The sequence below is a fragment of the Oryctolagus cuniculus genome, chromosome 12 (assembly GCF_051225735.1).
Source record: "Oryctolagus cuniculus isolate XC-2025 breed Fujian yellow rabbit chromosome 12, ASM5122573v1, whole genome shotgun sequence".
NCBI lineage: Eukaryota > Metazoa > Chordata > Mammalia > Lagomorpha > Leporidae > Oryctolagus > Oryctolagus cuniculus.
In genome coordinates, this window is record NC_142878.1 from 91,182,048 (window position 1) to 91,201,585 (window position 19,538).

The 19,538-nt window shown below is 55.2% G+C and overlaps 1 protein-coding gene across 1 annotated transcript in view; it reads right to left on the reverse strand.

Annotated features, from left to right (window-relative positions):
* Positions 1-12,099: 12,099 nt before the first annotated feature.
* Positions 12,100-19,538, reverse strand: part of ITGA11 (integrin subunit alpha 11) — a 100,931-nt gene continuing 93,492 nt past the window's right edge. Inside the window, exons 25-30 of the mRNA XM_002718168.6 lie at positions 18,090-18,203; positions 17,813-17,899; positions 17,266-17,376; positions 17,048-17,143; positions 13,873-13,986; positions 12,100-13,346 (exon numbers count right to left, since the gene is read on the reverse strand). Coding sequence (XP_002718214.4) covers positions 13,275-13,346; positions 13,873-13,986; positions 17,048-17,143; positions 17,266-17,376; positions 17,813-17,899; positions 18,090-18,203 — 594 coding nt within the window. The 3' untranslated portion in view covers positions 12,100-13,274. The remainder of the gene's footprint in view (positions 13,347-13,872; positions 13,987-17,047; positions 17,144-17,265; positions 17,377-17,812; positions 17,900-18,089; positions 18,204-19,538) is intronic.

Genomic DNA, 19,538 nt, shown 5'->3' on the forward strand with positions numbered 1-19,538 from the left:
ATGAAAAGTTGATAACTTTTTTTCCCCCAAAGATTTATTTAACTGAAAGACTTACAGAGAGAGAGGGAGAGACAGAGATCGTCCATCCGCTGGTTCACATCCCAGATGGCCACAACAGCCAGTGCTGGGCCAGGCCGAAGCCAGGAGCCGTGAGCTTCCGAGTCTCCCATGTGGATAGCAGGGGTCTGCGGCTTTTCTCAGGCCATTAAGAGGGAGCTGGATTGGAAGTGGAGCAGTTGAGGCATGAACCAGCGCCCGTATGGGATGCTGGCATTGCAAGTGGTGGCTTTACCACAATGCTGGCCCTTATAATAATTTTTGTTTGTTTTTAAGTTTTGTATCTTGTTTGTATGGCTCTCTCCATTCCAGGATCTTTTTAACCATTTTTTTTAACTTGAGAAGGAGAGATTTTTTATGACTTTTTTCTCTTTTCTTCTTTGAATTTCATTTCTGACCTTGGAGGCCGGCATTGTGGCATATAGGATAAAGCTGCCAGGTAGAGTCCTGGCTCCCTGCTAACTCACCTGGGAAAGCAGTGAAAGATGGTCCAAGTCCTTGGGCCCCTGTACCCAAGTAGGAGACCCAGAAGAAGCTCCTGGCTCCTGGCTTTGGTCTAACCCAGCCCTGGCCATTGCAGCCATTTGGGGAGTGAACCAGCAGATGGAAGACTTTCTCTGCCTCTGCCTCTGCCTCTGTCTCTGTCTCTCTGACTCTGCCTTTCAAATAAATAAATTTTTTTTTAAGATTTATTTTGTTTATTTGAAAAAGTTACAGAGTGAGGTAGAGAAGTCTTCCATCCACTGGTTCACTCCCCAGATGGCTGCAACGGCTGGAGCCACACCGATCTGAAACCAGGAGTCAGGAGTGTCTTCCAGGTCTCCCATGTGGGTGCAGGGGCCCGAGGACTTGGACCATCTTCTGCTGCCTTCCCAGGCCACAGCAGAGAGCTGGATTGGAAGAGGACAGCAGGGACTAGAACCAGTGCCTATATGGTACGCTAGCGCTTCAGGCCAGGGCTTTAACCTGCTGTGCCACAGCGCCAGCCCCTAAATAAATAAATAAATAAATATTTTTTGACAGTAGACAGAGAAAGGTCTTCCTTCTGCTGGTTCATCCCCCAAATGGCTGCTACGGCCAGTGCGCTGTGCCGATCCGAAGCCAGGAGCCAGGTGCTTCCTCCGGGTTTCCCATGCGGGTGCAGGGCCCAAGAACCTGGGCCATCCTCCACTGCACTCCCAGGCCACAGCAGAGAGCTGGACTGGAAGAGGAGCAACCGGGACTGAATCCGGCACCCCGACCAGATTAGAACCCGGTGTGCCGGTGCCACAGGCGGAGGATTAGCCTAGTGAGCCGAGGCGCCGGCCAATAAATCTTAAAAAAAAATTCTGACCTACCTTGGATTTACTTTGATATAAGGTTCTAGCTATCTAAGGGCCTTTTAATTATTTCTCACTGATTTGAATTATAAACGAAATTCCCACAATGTCACTGGATCTTTTTCTAGTTGGTTTAAAGCTCGGGAATATCATCTATGTTCAACTACCAGCTCTACCACTTACTAGCTCTGTGACCTTGGGCAAGTTGCTTTTCAATCAGGCCGCAGTTTTTGTAAATTGGGACAATAAGATTCTCTAACTTGGGCTGTGATGAGCAAATGAGAATTATAATACTTACCTAGTGTCAGAGGGAAGTACCTGGTAGATGCTTATTAGGATTGGTTAGTTGGGCTAGTATCTCTTCATTTGTTTTTGTTTTTTTTTTGGTGGTGGTGTGTTTCTTTTTCTGGATGAATTTTGGTGTCATTTTATCATGGTGAAGTATTTTGTTTAGCATCGGCTTTATTTCTTGACATCTCTACAGTTCTGAGCTTTTTCTTTCAACGATTTATTTATTTGAAAAGGACACAGAGAGAGCGGGCACAGACAGAGATCTTCTGTCTGCTGGTTCTCTCCCAAAATGGCTTCAACTGCTGGGACTGGGCCAGGCGGAAACCAGGAGCAAGAAGTTTCTTCCGGGTCTCCCACGTGAGTGCAGGGGCCCAAGGACTTGGGCCGTCTTCCACTGCTTTCCCAGGCCATAGCAGAGAGCTGGCTCCGAAGAGGAGCAGCCGGTACTCGAACTGGTGCTCTGGTATGGGAAGCCGGTGTCACAAGCAGCAGTTTAACCTGCTGTGCCATAGGCTGGTCCCGGTTCTGAGTCTTTTAATTCAAAAGCAAGATATTTTCATTTAGTCAAGTCTTTTATGTCTTCGAAGGTTTTGAAAAAAAAATTTTTTTTTTTGACAGGCAGAGTGGACAGTGAGAGAGAGAGAAAGGTCTTCCTTTTGCCGTTGGTTCACCCTCCAATGGCCACCACGGCCGGCGCACCGCGTTGATCCGATGGCAGGAGCCAGGAGCCAGGTGCTTTTCCTGGTCTCCCATGGGGTGCAGGGCCCAAGCACCTGGGCCATCCTCCACTGCACTCCCTGGCCACAGCAGAGGGCTGGCCTGGAAGAGGGGCAACCGGGACAGAATCTGGCGCCCCGACCGGGACTAGAACCCGGTGTGCCGGCGCCGCAAGGCGGAGGATTAGCCTAGTGAGCCGCGGCGCCGGCTGAAATTTTTTTAAATGAAAATCAGATGTCTTTATTTTCATTGTTTATATTGGTATATATGTGTCTAAATGTCAGCGTTATTTTACAAAGTCCTTTAATGATGACTTTTTTTTTTTTTTTTAAGATTTTTGTTATTTGAGAGGCAGAGTTACAGGCAGTGAGAGGGAGAGACAGAGAGAAAGGTCTTCCTTCTGCTGGTTCACTCCCCAAATAGTCGCTACAGCCAGAGCTGCACCGATCCGAAGCCAGGAGCCAGGAGCTTTCTTCTAGGTTTCCCACGCAGGTGCAGGAGCCCAAGCGCTTGAGCCAGGCCATTGCAGAGAGCTGGATCGGAAGAGGAGCAGCTGGGACTAGAACCAGCAGCCACGTGGGATGACAGCGCTGTAGGCAGAGGATTAACGCCCTGTGCCGGCCCCGACTTTTTTTTTTCTAAGAATATTTTTCAGTTGCTTCTTTTGGATGTCCCAGATACACTCATCATCATTTATGTGTCATGATAAAATCTTGCCTTTTCAGTCGTCACACCTGTGTGTGTGTGTGTGTGTGTGTGTTTTGTTTTGGCCAAATTACTGCCTGTCAAAACAAACAAAGATTGCCAGGAGAGTATTAAATGGTGGTCTTAGAGCACATGCTTGGCACATGCTTGTTTTGAATTTAGATTTTTTGGGTAGCCATTCCAGTCTATCTAAAGATCGTAACTGTGTAGTGTAACCCTCTCTCTCTCGCTGTGTCTCTCTATTTATTTCTTTGAAATGCAGAGTTACAGAGAGGCAGGGAGAGAGAGGTCTTCCATCTGCTGGTTCACTCCCCAGATGGCTGCAATGGCCAGAGCTGTGCTGATCCGAAGCCAGGGTCCGGGAGCTTCTTCCTAGTGTCCCACGTGGGTACAGGGGCCCAAGGACTTGGACCATCTTCTACTGCCTTCCCAGGCCATAGCAGAGAGCTGGATGGGAAGTGGAACAGCTGGGACTTGAACCAGCATCCATATGGGATGTTGGCACTGCAGGTAGTGGCTTTACCTGCTACACCACAGTGCTGGTCCCAACCCTCTCATTTTATAAGCAAAGATATGGACCAGAAAGTGACTCGTGCATCCAGGTCCACATCAGGACTGCGTGTCAGAGCTGGGAGTAGGCTGTGGGTGGTAACCCTCCCAGAGTGCTCTCACTGCCTGGCGGCAGTACCTGGCTGACTACAGGAAGTGCCCCCTATAGGTTGCAGAGCCTGGCTTTTCTTAGTAAGACCGCAGGCTCTCGGGCTCACCGGCACACAGAAACGGACAAGAGGCCCATGTGTGGTGGGAGCTTGTTCTTGAGCACAAGGGAGTAGCCTAGCGTGAAGAGGCCCCACTGGCTGCTTGGATGGCGGAGCTGGGTGGGGCCTTTGGTCAGATAGGGGGCTTGGCAGGTCCCCTCACACTCAGGGCACCCCCATCTGCACCCAGCCTGGAATTCTGGCTCATCACCCTCAGCTTTGTGCTTTGGGTGCACCCAGGCCGGTTCTGTGCAGGCTTGGTTCTTACTGCACATGACAATCTCAAAATGGGGGTGTTGCTCACTGCCTCACCCCGGGAAGGATATGTATTAGTTACATTGGGCTATTCCGGGCACGTGTGTAGGTTAGGGAAGGCCCCCACAGGGCAGTGTGGGGCCTTTGCAGGTAGGGTCTGGCTGTTTCTTGGGCCTCATTGATTTGAGACTAGATGGATACATACCATGGGAGGGAGTGAGGGCTGGAATTTGTGAATCCTACTTTTCTTTTTGTAAAGTTTTATTTATTTGAAAGACAGAGTTACACAGAAGGATGGAGAGAGAGAGAGAGAGAGAGAGACAGAGAGAGAGAGAGAGAGAGAGAGAGAGAGATCTGTCTACTGAGTCACTCCCCAAATGGCCTCAATAGCCAGTGCTGGGCCAGGCCGAAGCCAGGTCTCAAATGGGTGCAGGAGCCCAAGCGCTTGGCCCCTCCTCTGCTGCCTTCCCAGGCGCATTAACAGGGAGCTGGATCAGAAGTAGAGCAGCCGGGTCTCGAACCGGCACCCCTTTGGGATGCCACAGTGCTGGCCCCTGTGAATTCTGTTTCTATCCTGTCTCAAGATGACCAGACTAAAGAAAATGCTGGTAATAGTATATTTTGGCAGATAATTTGATTCAGGAAATTTTGATACAAGAGGTGGGAATATCAAGTGTTTCACAAAACCTTAGCTTGTTGGCAAGTTTAGAAAACTATTTCCAAATTGCCCAAGCTTTTACAATTTGATGTGCTCCATCCATCCAAGAGGAGAACTGGGTTGTTCTCTTGCCTCAACCAGTGAGAACAAACGTGGGAGCCCTTAGTGGGCACCTGCGTGCCAGGCTATGTGCCAGGGGTGTGCAGCGACAGTAAGGCAGATGGTCTCTGGCCCTGTTTGAAACCTAATTTTCTGGTTTTTGTCAAATTTTAATTTCTCAAACATTTGCAAGTATATATATATGTGTGTGTGTGTATGTGTGTATATATACATATATGTATTTTTTATGAAGTCTTGGGCCACCCTCTGGAAACATTTCAGAGCACTGAGTTGTTTCTTGCACATTTTTTTTAAAAAGTGCAGTCTGAGGGCGATTAGAACAAAGCCAAGCAAGACTGACCAGGAACCATGTACCCTTCCCTTTTTTTTTTTTTGTTTTCAAGAATTATTTTGCTCATAGCCTATTTTGAGCCTGGCGAGCTTGCTGGGTAGAGTTCAGCCTGTGTCTTGCTGGGCGTTTCAGAGCCCAGGCGCAAGGCTCCTAACCCTGTCTCCACGCCGAGCCGGGGAAGCCGGCCGTGCCTGTTTCGGTTTCAGTTCTGGAACACGCTGTCGCACTTCAGTGTGATGCCAGAAGTGGCAGCCTGGACAGTGACAGGAGAGCTCTCTGCGGATCATGTTGTGCTCAGTGAAGCTGACTCCCCTTGGAGAAGCAGCTGCTTGATGTTAATGCTAATGTGATGTTTGAATTAATTCTAAGTTGTAGGAAATCGTGCAGACTACAGGGCCGGTAGCGCTCTAGCTGCAGGTGAAACCAAAGGCGGGGGGGGGGGGCCCACGGCTGCATGAAGTCAGCCCAGGGCTGAGACGTGGTTGCAGTGAGTCATCGCACCAGGAAAGGAGCGTGGTACAGCCTGCTGCTTCTATTACAGGTTGTTTGGCATCCTGGGCTGGAAGCCAGAAGCCAGGGGAACTGACTTCCTGTGTCTTGCGAGGGTATGCCACTAGAAACTCTGGAATACAAGGGTGCTTCAGAAAGCAATTGGAAATGGAATTAAAAGATATTTATTTTGGTGCAAAAACAATTCAAAAATCCATGCATAGCTTTTTCATAATACATAGTTTACATGAACGTTTTGAAGATCCTTTGTATGCATGGATTTCACTGTTTTTTGGCACCAAAATGAACTTTTTAAAGATTGATTTATTTATTTGAAAGGCAAAGTTACAGAGAGGCAGAGGTAGAAAGAGAGAGATGGCCAGCGCCGCGGCTCACTAGGCTAATCCTCCGCCTGCGGCGCTGGCACATCGGGTTCTAGTCCCGGTCGGGGCGCCGGATTCTGTCCCAGTTGCCCCTCTTCCAGGCCAGCTCTCTGCTGTGGCCCGGGAGTGCAGTGGAGGATGGCCCAGGTCCTTGGGCCCTGCACTGGCATGGGAGACCAGGAGGAAGCACCTGGCTCCTGGCTTCGGATCAGTGCGGTGTGCCGGCCACAACACACCAGCTGTAGCAGCCATTGAAGGGTGAACCAACGGTAAAGGAAGACCTTTCTCTTTGTCTCTCTCTCAGTGTCCACTCTGCCTGTCAAAAATAAAAAATAAAAAAAGAGAAGTCTTCCATCCCCTGGTTCACTTCCCAAGTGGCTGCAATGGCTGGAGCTGCCCCGATCCAAAGCCAGGAGCCAGGATCCTCCTCTGGGTATCCCACATGGGTGCAGGGGCCCAAGGAGTTGGGCCATCTTCCACTGCTTTTCCAGGCCATAGCAGAGAGCTGGATGGGAAGTGGAGCAGCCGGGACTCGAACCGGTGGCCATATGGGATGCCGGCACTGCAGGTGGCGGCTTTTTTTTTACGCCACAGTGCCGGCCCCCCAAAATGAACTTCTTTTTAAAATATTTATTTATTTGAAAGAGTTACACAGAGGAGAGGTAGAGAGAGAGAGGGGTCTTCCATCCACTTGTTCACACCCCAAATGGCTGCAAAGGTCAGAGCTGCGCCAATCTGAAACCAGGAGCCAGAAGGCTCCTCCAGGTGGGTGTAGGGTCCCAAGGATTTGGGCCATCTTCTACTGCTTTCCTAGGCCATAGCAGAGAGTGAAGTGGAGCAGCCGGGTTTCTAACCAGCGCCCATATGAGATGCCGGCGCTTCAGGCCAGGGTGTTAACCCGCTGCACCCCAGCGCCGGCCCCCAAAATGAACTTTTAATTTCATCTTCCATGGAGGTTTGAAGTCTACTTGACCTGTTGGAGGTGAGGGTAATCTTGCAGAGACCTCCAAGGAAGGAGGGGTCCTAGAAGCTCCTCATGTCCTAAGCTCAGTACCTCTCTGCTGTGTTCACGTTAGCACTTAGCCCTTCCACCTGTGTAGCTGTCTTGTTAGGAAACCACTTTCCTGGGGCGGGTTCTGGCACAGCCGTTACAGCGCCACTGGGGACACCCACGTTCCATATTTGCAGTGCCTGGATTTGCGTCTCGGCTCCCCTTTCAATTCAAGCTTCCCGTGAATGAAGACCATGGAAGGCAGCAGGTGACAGCGGAAGCAGTTGGGTCCCTGTCACTGATGAGGGAGACCCGGATTGAGTTCCGGGCTCTTGGTCAGCCTGGTTCAGCCCCTACCTTTCGGTGCATTTGGGGAGTGAACTGGCGAATGGAAGATCTCTGTGTCTCTCTGCCTTTCAAAAAAACAGAAACAAAAACAAAACAAAACAAAAACCACACCCCACCTCCCTTACTGAAGCACATCTAGAAAGGCCGATGTTTCAAATGTAGGATCCACACATTGCCGAAGGGCCGCTGGTTAAGAAACTGACACTGAAGATTAGGAAATACCAGAAGATCGTTGCTCCTGTTGGTTTAACGTGTTTAGAATTGGATCTGTGAAGTCTGGAGTGGGATCCAGGAGTCCATGGGACCCTGCTGAGAACCTCAGCTTGGATGCCCCTGAGCCTGCACGCCCGCGTCCTCTGATGCCAGAAGATAGCAGTGCGCTTGTCTGGGTTTCTGTGCCGCTCTCAGGTGGCCCTGCAGAACCTAGGCCCCTGGAGGACCTGTCCCCATCATGGGTGCAGGCTCTGCTAGAGGCCCCAGAGGACGGAGTCAGCCATGCAACCGTAGGGACACCTTGCACATCTTTTACAGCTCCTTATTGGAGGTCTGTCTCTGCCACAGTGACCTGGAACTTAGAAATCCTCACCACCCAAGAGCCGCTTTTTGTTTTTTAAAGATTTATTTATTTATTTAAAAGAGGCTCACTAGGCTAATCCTCCACCTTGCAGCGCCGGCACACCAGGTTCTAGTCCCGGTTGGGGCAACGGATTCTGTCCCGGTTGCCCCTCTTGCAGTCCAGCTCTCTGCTGTGGCCAGGGAGTGCAGTGGAGGATGGCCCAAGTGCTTGGGCCCCTGCACCCACATGGGAGACCAGGAGAAGCACGTGGCTCCTGGCTTCGGATCAGCGCGGTGCGCCGGCCGCAGCGCGCAGGCCATGGTGGCCATTGGAGGGTGAACCAACGGCAAAAAGGAAGACCTTTCTCTCTGTCTCTCTCACTATCCACTCTGCCTGTCAAAAAAAAAAAAAAAAAAAAAAGAAAAAAAAAAGAGTTACACAGAGAGAGGAGGAGATGCAGAGAGAGAGAGAGAGAGAGAGAGAGAGAGAGTCCACCCCCGCTGGTTCACTCCCCAAATGGCCACAACAGCCGGAGCTATGCTGATCCGAAGTGAGGAGCCAGGAGCTTCTTCTGTGTTTCCCAAACAGGTGCAGGGGCCCAAGGACTTGGGCCATCTTCTTCTGCTTTCCCAGGCCATAGCAGAGAGCTGGATCGGAAGTGGAGCAGCCGGGACTGGCGCCCATATGGGATGCAGGCACTGCAGGCAACGGCTTTACCCGCAATGCCACAGCACCAGTCCCTGTATTGCATTTTTTTTTTCCATTCATAGGATTGTTTATTCAGAGCTGTCTCTAGACTGTAGCCAATCTGACCCAAGCTCCATTGGCTCCATCCTGGGCATTGTGACCTTGGCAAGAATCTGCAGAGGCACCAGTGTTCCCTTAAACAGGCACCGACGAAGAGCCCGTCTCCTCGCCGTCCCCCCTTGGTCTGCAGCCACACCTTCACTTCTGTAAGTAAAAGGTGAAACTTCCTACAGTGCTGTCCACTCATTGGTGTTTTTAATGCAATCTTTTTTCTCCAAAGTTTTGTTTTATTACTGTTAATTTTCAAATTAAAAAAATATTTGAAAGGCAGAGAGAGAGGGAGAGCAAGCGAGCTTCTGTCTGCTAGTTCACTCCCCAGAAGGATCGGAGTGGGGCAAGCAGGACTTGGACCTGCCCTCAGGTGATGCTGACATCGCTCGCGGGCAGCGACTTAACTCACTGTACCACCACGCTGGCCCCTGCTTGAAAAACACTAAACAGAGCACAATGTGAATTTTAGTGTTCATGTGAGTTTGCATCTGGGCTGCTTCCCTGTAAATCCGAAAACTGTCTTCTCAGACCGAGCAAGTGTATCCAGCTCCTCCCAGTGCCCCCTGGGTGCCACCCCCGCCCCGGACCCTGGGAAGCTCAGTGAAAATCTGAAGGCTGCAATAGCCAGAACTGGGTTAACTTTTTTTTTTTTAATATTCATTTTATTTATTTGAAAGAGTTATAGAGAAAGGGAGAGAGAGACAGAGATCTTCCATCAGCTGGTTCACTGCTCAGATGGCCGCAATGGCCGGAGCTGGGCCAATCTGAAGCCACAGAAGCTTCTTCCTGGTCTCCCACGTGGGTGCAGGGGCCCAAGGACTTGGGCCGTTTTCCACTGCTATCAATTCTTTTTTTTTTTAAAAAAAGATTTATTTATTTCAAAAGTGTGGGGAGCAACTCGGACTAGACTGTTACTCGAATTAAGACTTATTTTATGCATCTGCTCTCCCACAATATGGCGCTGGGAGAGGAGGAAACAGCTTCTACACAGCTGCCTCCAGTTCAACCAATAAACAGCAGGACCTGCTCCTGATTGGAGGAGAGCAGCGTACTCGGCGTGTGGGTAGCAGAGTTGGGATTGGCGGAAGAGGACTATAAAGGAGGAGAGAGACAACATGCACCAGGAACATCTAGCTGAAGGAACACCTGTGCAGCCCCCGAGAGAGCCGGCTGGCAGTGTGCCGCTCCCCCGTGGAAGTGGGGAAAGTCGCAGGGGGAACCGCCCTTCCACAGAGGTGGAAGGGACGGTAGCCAACCCGGGAAGAACCAGCAGCAAACCCGGGAAGGGCCGAGCAGACAAAAGAACAACGCAGGGTCCTGTGTCGTTCCTCCACGAAGAGGGGGAGCGACACAAAAGCAGAGTTACAGAGAGAGAAATAAATCTTCCATCTGCTGTTTCACTCCCCAAATGGCTGCAACAGCCTGGCCCAGGCCCAGCCAAAGCCAGGAGCCTGGAACTCTACCTGGGTCTCCCAAGATCTTGGGGCATCATCTGCTCCTTTCCAGGCACATTAGCCGGGAGCCGGGTCAGAAGTGCAGCAGCTGGGACTCGAACTGGTGCCCATGTGGGGTGTGCACACTGCAAGCCGTGGCTTAATCCACTGCACCACAGCACTGGGTCACCTTGAATGACCTTGGTGATGTCAGCACAGGTCCGAGCATTCCCTGTAGAAGTTGGCTGTTGTAACTCGCTCGGTCCTTCAGCCTGGAGCCTCAGTGTTCCCTTGAGTTTTGAGTTCAGCTCGGCACTTCAGAATTATTTGGGGGAATTGGACACAAAGAAAAATGAAGCTCTGGCCCCTCTCCCAGCCATTTACCTCTGAGTGCCTAGGGGCTGGGGCCCATGCACCTGTACCTAAAGCTCCCAGGTGACTCAATGGTGAGCTGGGACTGAGAATCTGTGTTAGCATTGAGATTCTCTCCCAAAAAATGTGCCTTGTTGCATCTGTTGGTGCTGCCTTGAACATTCAGCCTTCAGAGTAAAACAGGTTCAGAAAGGGTGCGGTGGTAAGAGGGAGGAGCTGACGGACAGACAGTGCAAGGGCTAAAGGGCTTGGGGGAGCGAGCCCCCCCCTCCATGTCCCCACCTTTTGACCATTGAGTTGGTCTTGGTACAGACCTGGGGGAGAGACTGGGGTCCCGGGGACAAAGCTGCTGGCCAGAGGTTGCAGGTGCCCTGGGCTGGCTGCATCTGACCGCAGACATGCTCTGTGCCTTGCGTGGGGGTCACGTGCATCAGTTGTTAACATCACACGGCAGCCTCTCTGAAGCTTTCCATGAGCGCATTCCCAGATCCGCTGCAGACATTGCTCCATAGCACGCAATGCACTTTTGAGTGTGGACTCATTACTTCTTAGATTACCCCATTCAGACGGTCATGCCTGACAAGGCGTGTGATTTAACCACACTTCCATCTGATTGTTAGGAGGAAGAACAGGTTTTGCTATTTAGGTTTCATTTTACCATTTTCACCTTTGGCTTCTCGCTCTGAGGCTGGGCTGGAGTGACAGCCCTGGTTTGGAAATCGCAGCCCCGGGTGTAGTTTTGATTTTGCTGCAGGATCTCAGGCTCTCTCTCTCTCTCTCTCTCTCTCTCTCTCTCTCTCTCTCTCTCTCTCTTTCAAAGGTTTATTTATTTAAAAGGCAGAGAGTTAGAGGCTGAGGCAGAGAGAGAGAAGTCTTCCATCTGCTGGTTCACTCCCCAAAAGGCTTTGGCCTAATCCCAAGCCAGGAGCCAGGAGCTTCTTGCAAGTCTCCTACATGGATGCAGGGGCCCAAGGAAGTGGAACAGCGGGGTTAAAACTGGCACCCATATGGGATGCTGGCACTGCAGGCTGCAGCTTTACCTGCTACGCCACAGCCCCGGCCCCATCAGGCTCTCTCTTAACTTAGCTCTGCGTGTCCTCATTTATGTAGGAAGAAGACCAAGTCATTTCCAAGGTTCTGCTTGTTGGGGTTCCAAGGAGTGAATGGCGCAAGAACAGAATGCAGATGCCTTGGTTTAAAAGCAGCTGGTGGAAAGAAGTCATTCGAAGTCAGGGTGTGCGAGGGACCACACTGGACCTCCAGCCTGGAGGGGAGAAGTGGGAGCCCAGGGCAGAAGCTACCGCAAGGCAGCCGTGACCTAACCATCCACAACGGCCAAGACAGAAAGGATGACCTGGGGGGCAGGGGCGGAGAAGGGCGCTGTGGTAGGCAGCAGATGGCGTGCAAGCCCCTCCCCACATTTAGAGTTGGCTGGTGGGAAGCAGGGAGCCCCACCCGCTTCCTTTCCTGAGAAACAGCGTGGCTTGCCGCACACAAAATGGGATGTCAGCACCTTGGTTGGTTTTAAACATGATTTTTTTTATATAATTTTTAAAAACTCCGACAGTAAAGGTCGTACTGTGCACAGGGGGACAGATGCCTTTGATGTGTCCCCTTTCATTCCTACCTTAAAACAAGGCTAAGGCATAAATTACTCTGCCGGGCAGCAGGCATGCCCCTTGTCCTTGGGGCGCCATCGGTGGTGGTACCACTTGGTCTCTGGGCTGGTGGATGAGACATTTGCCAGTGAGGCTGCCCAGGTGCCTGGAGCCTTGCACGGGCGTTGTTCAGTGCATTCGAGGGAGGGCCCCTCCGAGCCCTTCTCCCACGCACTGGTGGGCGTAGAGGGAGTGGGAGGCCCCCCTCCTAGCCTGCGCCTGGCTGCAGTGGGGTCAGTGCGCCTGCGTCAGGTGCAGCCTGCGGCCGGGCCCCGGGCATCGCGTCACCCACGTGCCTTGCTTCCCCTTCCCGTGAGGTACCCCGGAACACAGCAGCGGGAGGAGAGGGGGAGGCGGGAGGCCGGGAGCCAGGGCGGACGGAGTGTGTGGGTGGCAGGAGAGCCAGCTGCTTTCCAGGCTCAGCCGGATCCACAGCCTCCTGGGTCCCACCCCCACCCCTCCGCAGTCTCCGCATCCCAGAGTCTCCCAACATCCCTGGCGGCAGCTGTCACCAGCAAGCCCTAGGGTGCCATTCTGTCTATCCATGGGGAGCCCTGGGGGCCTGGGGTTGGGGCTGATCTGTGAGCCAGCCGCAGGCGTGGGAGGGGTCAGGAGGGTGTCGCAGGATTCCGCAGTGCTGGGCCGCTGCGTTCTGGAGCTGCAGAGAGGCGTGGCCGGTGCACAGCGGGGTTGTATTTACAGTCTTCCTCCCTGGGCTTCTTCCCAGGATAGGGATGGTGGTCAGTTCCTAGCACCTTAGTGGCTGGGGCAGCAAATGCCCTCCACGGGGGAGGGGGGGTGTTCTCCTGCCTCTAGGGAGCTGTGCTGCAGGTGTCCCAAGCCCCCCAGCAGGACAGTTTCCCTTGAAAACTGGCTTGAGTTCCATTCCAGAGGGAGCAGGTGCGTCACTCAGGAGATGAGGTCAAGTGCAAAGCCAGCTGGCGTCCTGTCCGCTGCAGCTTGGTGGGGCCTCGGATCTGGGCCTGCTCTCCGCCGGGACTGGCCCCCCTTCTACTCGAAGCTTCCTGCCCAGCCTCACTCCAGCTCTTTGGGGGCGGGGTCCAGGCCAGGCTCCCTCCTGCGCTTGGCGCTTTGAAAGAAGCCGAGCTGTGGCAGAAACAAAGGCAGAATCGTGGCGGGGAGTGGGGTGGACAGCGTGGAGAGGGCCTGCCTCCCATCTCAGAGGGCCTCCCTGGATGCCCCAGCAGCCCACCACCAGAGCCCCCCACCCCCAGCTGTGGTCTGGAGCAGAGCAGAGGGAGCCCCGGGAGTGGGGCCAGGACATGGAGCTGGCTCCCGCTGTCTTGCTGTGTGGTCCTGCCAAGGTCAGTCTCCCTCTCTGGACCTCCCTTACTTCATCTGAAACAGGAGGAGGTGGGGACCAGGAGCTCAGCTCAGAGACAGGGAGGGCGTGGCAGGGTTTATTAACAGCCTGGCCCTGTTGAGATGTTGTCTTCCCAAGGGTTGCAGCATAGTTGGAGTGCCCTCTGCTGGCACAAACCAGTCTGCCTGCCACGGCGAGGGGCTGGAGGCGGGGGAGCAGGAGAGCTGCAGGAGGAGGCTGGGTGGGGGCCTAGGCCTGCCCAGCAGTCCGGAGGCTGTGCCTGTCCCTGCCGTGTGCGGGAGCACTCACCTTCCACAGGGCCAGGACCAGCAAGGCCAGAAGCAGGAGGCCCCCCAGCGTGCTGCCCACGATGATCCAGATGGGGACGTGCGAGTCTTCCTCCTTGGAGATCTCGAACGTGACCTGCAGGGGGCAGGGGAGGAGTCAGGTGACAGCTTTGCTGCTGTGGGGCGGGGCGGGGCAGGAGAGCCAGGGTAGGTGGGGAGGGGGGTCAGCTGGCCCTCGGTGGGAGAGCTGCAGCCCTGGTTCAAGGAGAAGGCGGAGCGATGGGCGGCACACAGCCAGCCGGGCTCTCTCAGCAGCCAGCCCTGCACGGTGGACACCTGAGTTAGGTGACAAGGTGAGGCTCCTCCGTGAGACACTTTCCGCCTCTGGCCTCAGGCCACCTCGCTCGCCCAGATTCGCGTCCTACTCTGTGCACTGCTCTTCCTCAGTCTTTGTCACTTCTTGTTGCCCCCTCCCCCACATCTGCAAGTTGGTGCGCCCCTTCCTTCAGTCCTTGGACCCCTTCTTTCTCTGCAGCTGTTCCCTGGGCGAGCTCGGGGCTGGCTTCCCAGGAGACATAGCAGGCTTGGTGTCCAGGCCCGCAGCAATGGCCGGAGCCCAGGACAATCTGAATTTCTTTTACAAAGTGGTAGAAAGAGTGAGTATAACCTGGGCTGGATGATATGCCTTCATCTTGACAGCAAGCAACACCGCTGGATAACGTGACGATGTTGCATAGAATATACACACAGAGCACTAAGGGAGAGAGGGGCCCCCAGACAGGGGCTGGGGCTGGGGCTGGGGCCAAGGAAGCGAGAAAGCAGCACTGGGGGCGCTCACTCAGCTTTAACCGCCAGTGCGCTGGCCACACCCACGCTTGGCCCAGCAGCTTCAACCACCCAGCACTGGCCACGCCCACACTCAGCCCTGCAGCTCTAACCACCCTGCGCTGGCCACGCCCACACTCTCCTGCAGCTCTAACCACCCATGCGCTGGCCACGCCCACGCTCAGCCCTGTAGCTCTAACCACCCTGCGCTGGCCACGCTCACATTCTGTCACCTGCCTGCGCTCCAGCTGAATTCCAGACTCACGTGTGTCTGCAGGCTCCAAGGCAGACCCTGGGCCCCATCGCCTGCCCCCAGCCCTGTTCCTCCTGTGTCTCCTGTGCGTGTTTGCTGCTGCCATGCCCAGAGCACTCCTGGCTCATGCCTGCTCTCCCTTCCGCATCAGCAGAGGCCACTGCTCTGCCCTGCAAACACCCAGATGTGCCCGCTCCCCTGTGCCCCATCTCTGGAGCTGGCCTCCGGCTTCCTCCTGAGGCCTCGGCGCAGCAGCTAAGGCAGCTCCCTCAACTGGGAGCGCTCTGGTCACTGCACCGGCCGTGGTGCCCAGTGTCACTCAGGAAAGACGGAAGCCCTGGCCTCACCATCTCCTACCGCCCTGGCTCGCCCCCAGCCCTCAGCCTCAGCCTCCTGCAGACCCCCACCCAGCAGTCTCGGCTACCCCACGCTCTCCCCCTGCTGTCTGTTCCCTCCACCTGGACGCCCCGTCTTCACGAGTGTGCCTTCTCCAGGGGCAGCCCTTCCCTCCACGAGTCACTGCCCACCTCCGCGTTGACTGCCTTTCTTCCTGCCTAGCATGGTCACGTCGGGAGAGCAGAGCCTCATTCGTGTGGTTCTCTGCACTGTACCCTGGGTGTGGAACACAGCGGGGCTCACTCAGCACCTGCCCTGGGTGCATGAACCTCTGCAGGGCACAGGGGAGCTTGCCCTGGGCACTGACTCACCACGCAACTCAACGCAGGGCACTGCCTGTTCTGCCTAACCTTCTGCAGCCTCAGTTTCCAAATCCGAACAATGGGGTGGTGGGATGCACCTCGCAGAGCAGTGACGAGCGAGCAAGATAAAGTGGGGTGTCTGTGGCAGTGCCTGGCACGAACCCAGTGCTCAGCACTTATTCTTTTATGTGTCTTCTTTCTGTGCCCGAAGGCTGGGGCCTTGTTCTGCCTCTCCACCATCTCCTGCACAGCCCTCTCCCCCCAGGCTAGGGGTTTAGTTTGGGGGTGGCGAATCTCTTTAACAGAAAAGCGAGGCATCCGGAGGGTATAAGAGGGATTTTTATGGGGTGGGGTGTGTGGAAGGCGAAGAATTCACCTAAAAGACATGCGCTGTAGCGGGGACAGGAGCCTGTGTGTGTGAGGGGGGCCTGTTCCATACCTCCCTTCTCTTGAAGGCCTGGAAGATAACAGCATTTCCAGGTTCGGGTCAAAGGGGCTGGCTCCAGAAAGCTTTCCTGGGACCCCTCCCCACTGTGCCCCCACCTGGCTGCAGCGCCTGCACTCACCCCATATCGCACCTGTGCTTTGCTGTCATGGTCCCCTCACTTGCTGAATTCATCTCCATACCCCCCTGGGGGGGGGGGGGGCTGAGTTAGTAGGAATGGCAAATGAATGAACAAATAAATACAGAACACTCCTGGGGCGGGGCGCCCCCCAAGGGCAGCTTCCAGGCCTCTGCACCTGCTGCCCCTTGGCCGGGCACACCCCAAGTTACCCACGCGCCTTCCTTGACCTTGCCTGTCGCCCTGGGGCGGGGCTGGCGTTTACTGGGGCGTGGCCAGTAGGGGGCAGCAGCGTCCCGCGCCCGGCGGCGGCGCTCTCTCTCTCCAACAGAACTGGGCTTTTCTTTGGGACTTTTCTCTGATCCAGAAAAGTGTCTCTCGAAGGCTCGCCCCTTTTCTGGCCCCCGATGTCATCAGGTTTGATCGGTAACAACCTGGCCAGGGAGGGCCGACCCCAGCACCGAGACACCCCCACGCCCGTGGAGTCTGGGAGCGAAGTCCGCCCCAGACCCGGCCCCTTTTTCTTACAGCTGAGGTGGATGGGGAGGGGGCTTTCCTTCCAAGTTGCCTCCCCTGCCCCGCTTCTCAGGCACAGGGGCCTGGGCTCCCGTTCCTGCCTCCTCCCGAGTAGGATGTGCAGGTGTGCCTCCTACCCCCTGCCCCAGGGGCGGTGACGGTGCCTTGGGCACACAGCCCCTCCCCACTCTTGCATGTTCTCTCCTCAGAGGCTCACCTGTCCACAGGTCTGCCCACCTCTCCCGCTGGGACACGGGGGAGGGGGCTGTTGGGGAGCTGGGGGCAGCCCTTTCCAAGGTCTGCAGGGGCTTGGGGGTGGGGGTGGGGGTGGGGAGCACGCACCTGGCGGCTGGGGTCCTCCTCGCGGAAGATGAAGGGGCTGTGGAACTGCCTCTGCAGGGCGGCGTGGATGGTGATTTTCAGAGACCTGTACTTGAGCTGTGTAATCAGAGGGCGTCGGTCAGAAGCCGCCCCCGCCCGGGCCCCTTCCCTTCCTGCCCCCTGCCCCGCAGCCACCCCTGCCTGGCCCCCCCCCCGGGGGGGGCGGGGCCTCCACTTACCGCTTTCAGAGACTTCAACCACAGGTTCCCCAGCAGCCGGAAATGGGTTTCCTGGTTGGGGTTCAGCCTCACGTTGCAGTTGATGGAGACCACGTCAGAGTTGCTGTGGTTCTGAAAGAGGCGAGGGGGCTCGGGGTGAGCAGCTGGGCTAGCCGGAGTAATACGGCAAGAAAAGTGACCTGTGGGGCCTGAATGGGAAACCTCGCGTTGATGGCCCAAGCAGGTGTTCAATGATTAGAAGCCGTCAGGTAGAAGCTGTTTGTGGGGCTGCCCGCCCCAAGCCTTTGCGTGAAGCATGCGTTTGGGGGAAATAAAAACTAAAAAAGCTAAGATTTTGATCTGGGTGAGGACCAGTGAGAGCGTGCCGAGGACCTGAGAACAGGAGCCTGGTTGCAAGCAGGTGGCCTGGGAGGTCGTGGGGCAGGAGACCCCCCGGCTGGTGTGGGCGGACGCCTCCAGCACAGCGGCGCCTGTGCGCCCTGCTCCCTCTTCAGATCCGGGGAGACAACCAGCCCCGGGCTCGGCTTGCGGTTCCGGGGACACTCACCAGCTGCGGGGCACGACTCAAATCCTCCTCCGTTGGGGTGGTCCGGTACTCAGTGCCGTTCCCCCACACGTTACAGGATGTGTTCACCTGGACAGAGGACACGCGCACACGGCTTCACAACCCACCCAGCCCTCAGCAGCCCAGAGATCTTTCCCTTCCCAGAGGAGGCCCAGCTGCCCCAGTGCCAGGAGAAGGGAGCCGGGGACCAGGGGACGCACGCCAGAGTGCATCTGTCTCCCGGCTCCTCCCTGAGCCTGGTCCCTGGGGGTTTGGGTACCTGGTCAGTGAGGAAGTCTCTCAGCATCAGCAGACGGTTGCCAGCCCTGGTGGCCACAGGTACGGTGATTTTCATCGTCACCCCGTGCACGGGGAAAAGGCCCAGGTTCTGGATCTGCGGCCAGAGAAGGGCAGGGTCAGTGCCCCAGCAGCAGCTGAGGGGTGGCAGACAGGCCTGGAGGGGCCAGAGCTGGGAGACGGGCCATTCAAAGGCCCCTGGGGAGCAGGGCCGGTGCTGTGGCATAGCTGGTTAAGCTGCTGTCCACAGTGCCGGCATCCCATATGGGCACCAGTTCAAGTCCCGGCTGCTCCACTTCCAATCCAGCTCCTTGCTAATGCGCTGGGGGAAGCAGCGGAAGATGGCCCAAGTGCTTGGGCCCCTGCACCCACGTGGGAGACTCAGGTAGAGTTCCTGGCTCCCGGCGTCTGCCTGACCCAGTCCCAGCTGCTGTAGCCATTTGGAGAGTAAACCAGTGGATGGAAGATTGTGTGTGTGTGTGTGTGTGTGTGTGTCTGCCTCCCTTTCTCTGTAACTCTTTGGGCCCGGGGCTCCCTTGTGGAAGATCTAAAGCTTTGCCAAATTGTTGGGGGTCGGGGGAGGCGGCATGGATGAAACTGCTCACACTGGGAGCCGGGGTGGGGGGGGGAACAGCTCCTCCTGGCTGGGGGTAGGGGGAGTTTGCTGGAGCTGGGGTGGAGACATGGCCGTCAATGCTTCTCACTGCAGGACTTCAACAGCGTGTGTGAGCGTTCACATTCGAGCTTCGACCCCTTCAAACCCCTTTGGGACCAGAGCCGTGGGGCAGGGTCACTGCCAGGTGGGAGCTGTGTGGCCTTGGCCAGGTTACTGAGCCCCTCTCGGACAAGCCAAGCAGGGCTCCAGTGTCTGCAGTCCGGTGTCCGGCTGTCGGCCTGCCCCCAGCTCTCACACAGCTGAAGGACAGTCTGATAAACTCAGCAGGTCAAGGCGCAGTGTAGCAGAGACTGCTCAAGTTCTCCTAATACGCACTACAAAAGGCCACCTTCCCAGCCTACACCTCCACCATTCTGGAGACAGGAGGTAAGTGGAATGTGATGAACTACCAGGGAGTTTCTTTAATAGGGGCAGAGTGGGGCTGCACACTCTCTTCCTCTTCCTTCTTGCTGCTTCCTGGAATGAAAATGTGATGGCTGGAGCTGCAGCCACTTTGGGCTGGGAGGTGAACCGGAGGCTACCAATCTCACGCTGAGGATGGTAGAACAGGAAAACCAATCCCAGAAGACTCTGCCAGCTCTGACCTCTCATGGTAGGTTTGAACTTCACATTTAGGTTTTTTTTTTTTTTTTGTATTAAAATTTTTACGTGGCTACAACTAATCCTCACTGACGAATCTTCCAGCCAAGAGGGGATGGGAGGCCCAGAGAAGGGTGGCGGCTTGCCAGAAGTCGCACGGTGAGGGGTGGCGGGTAG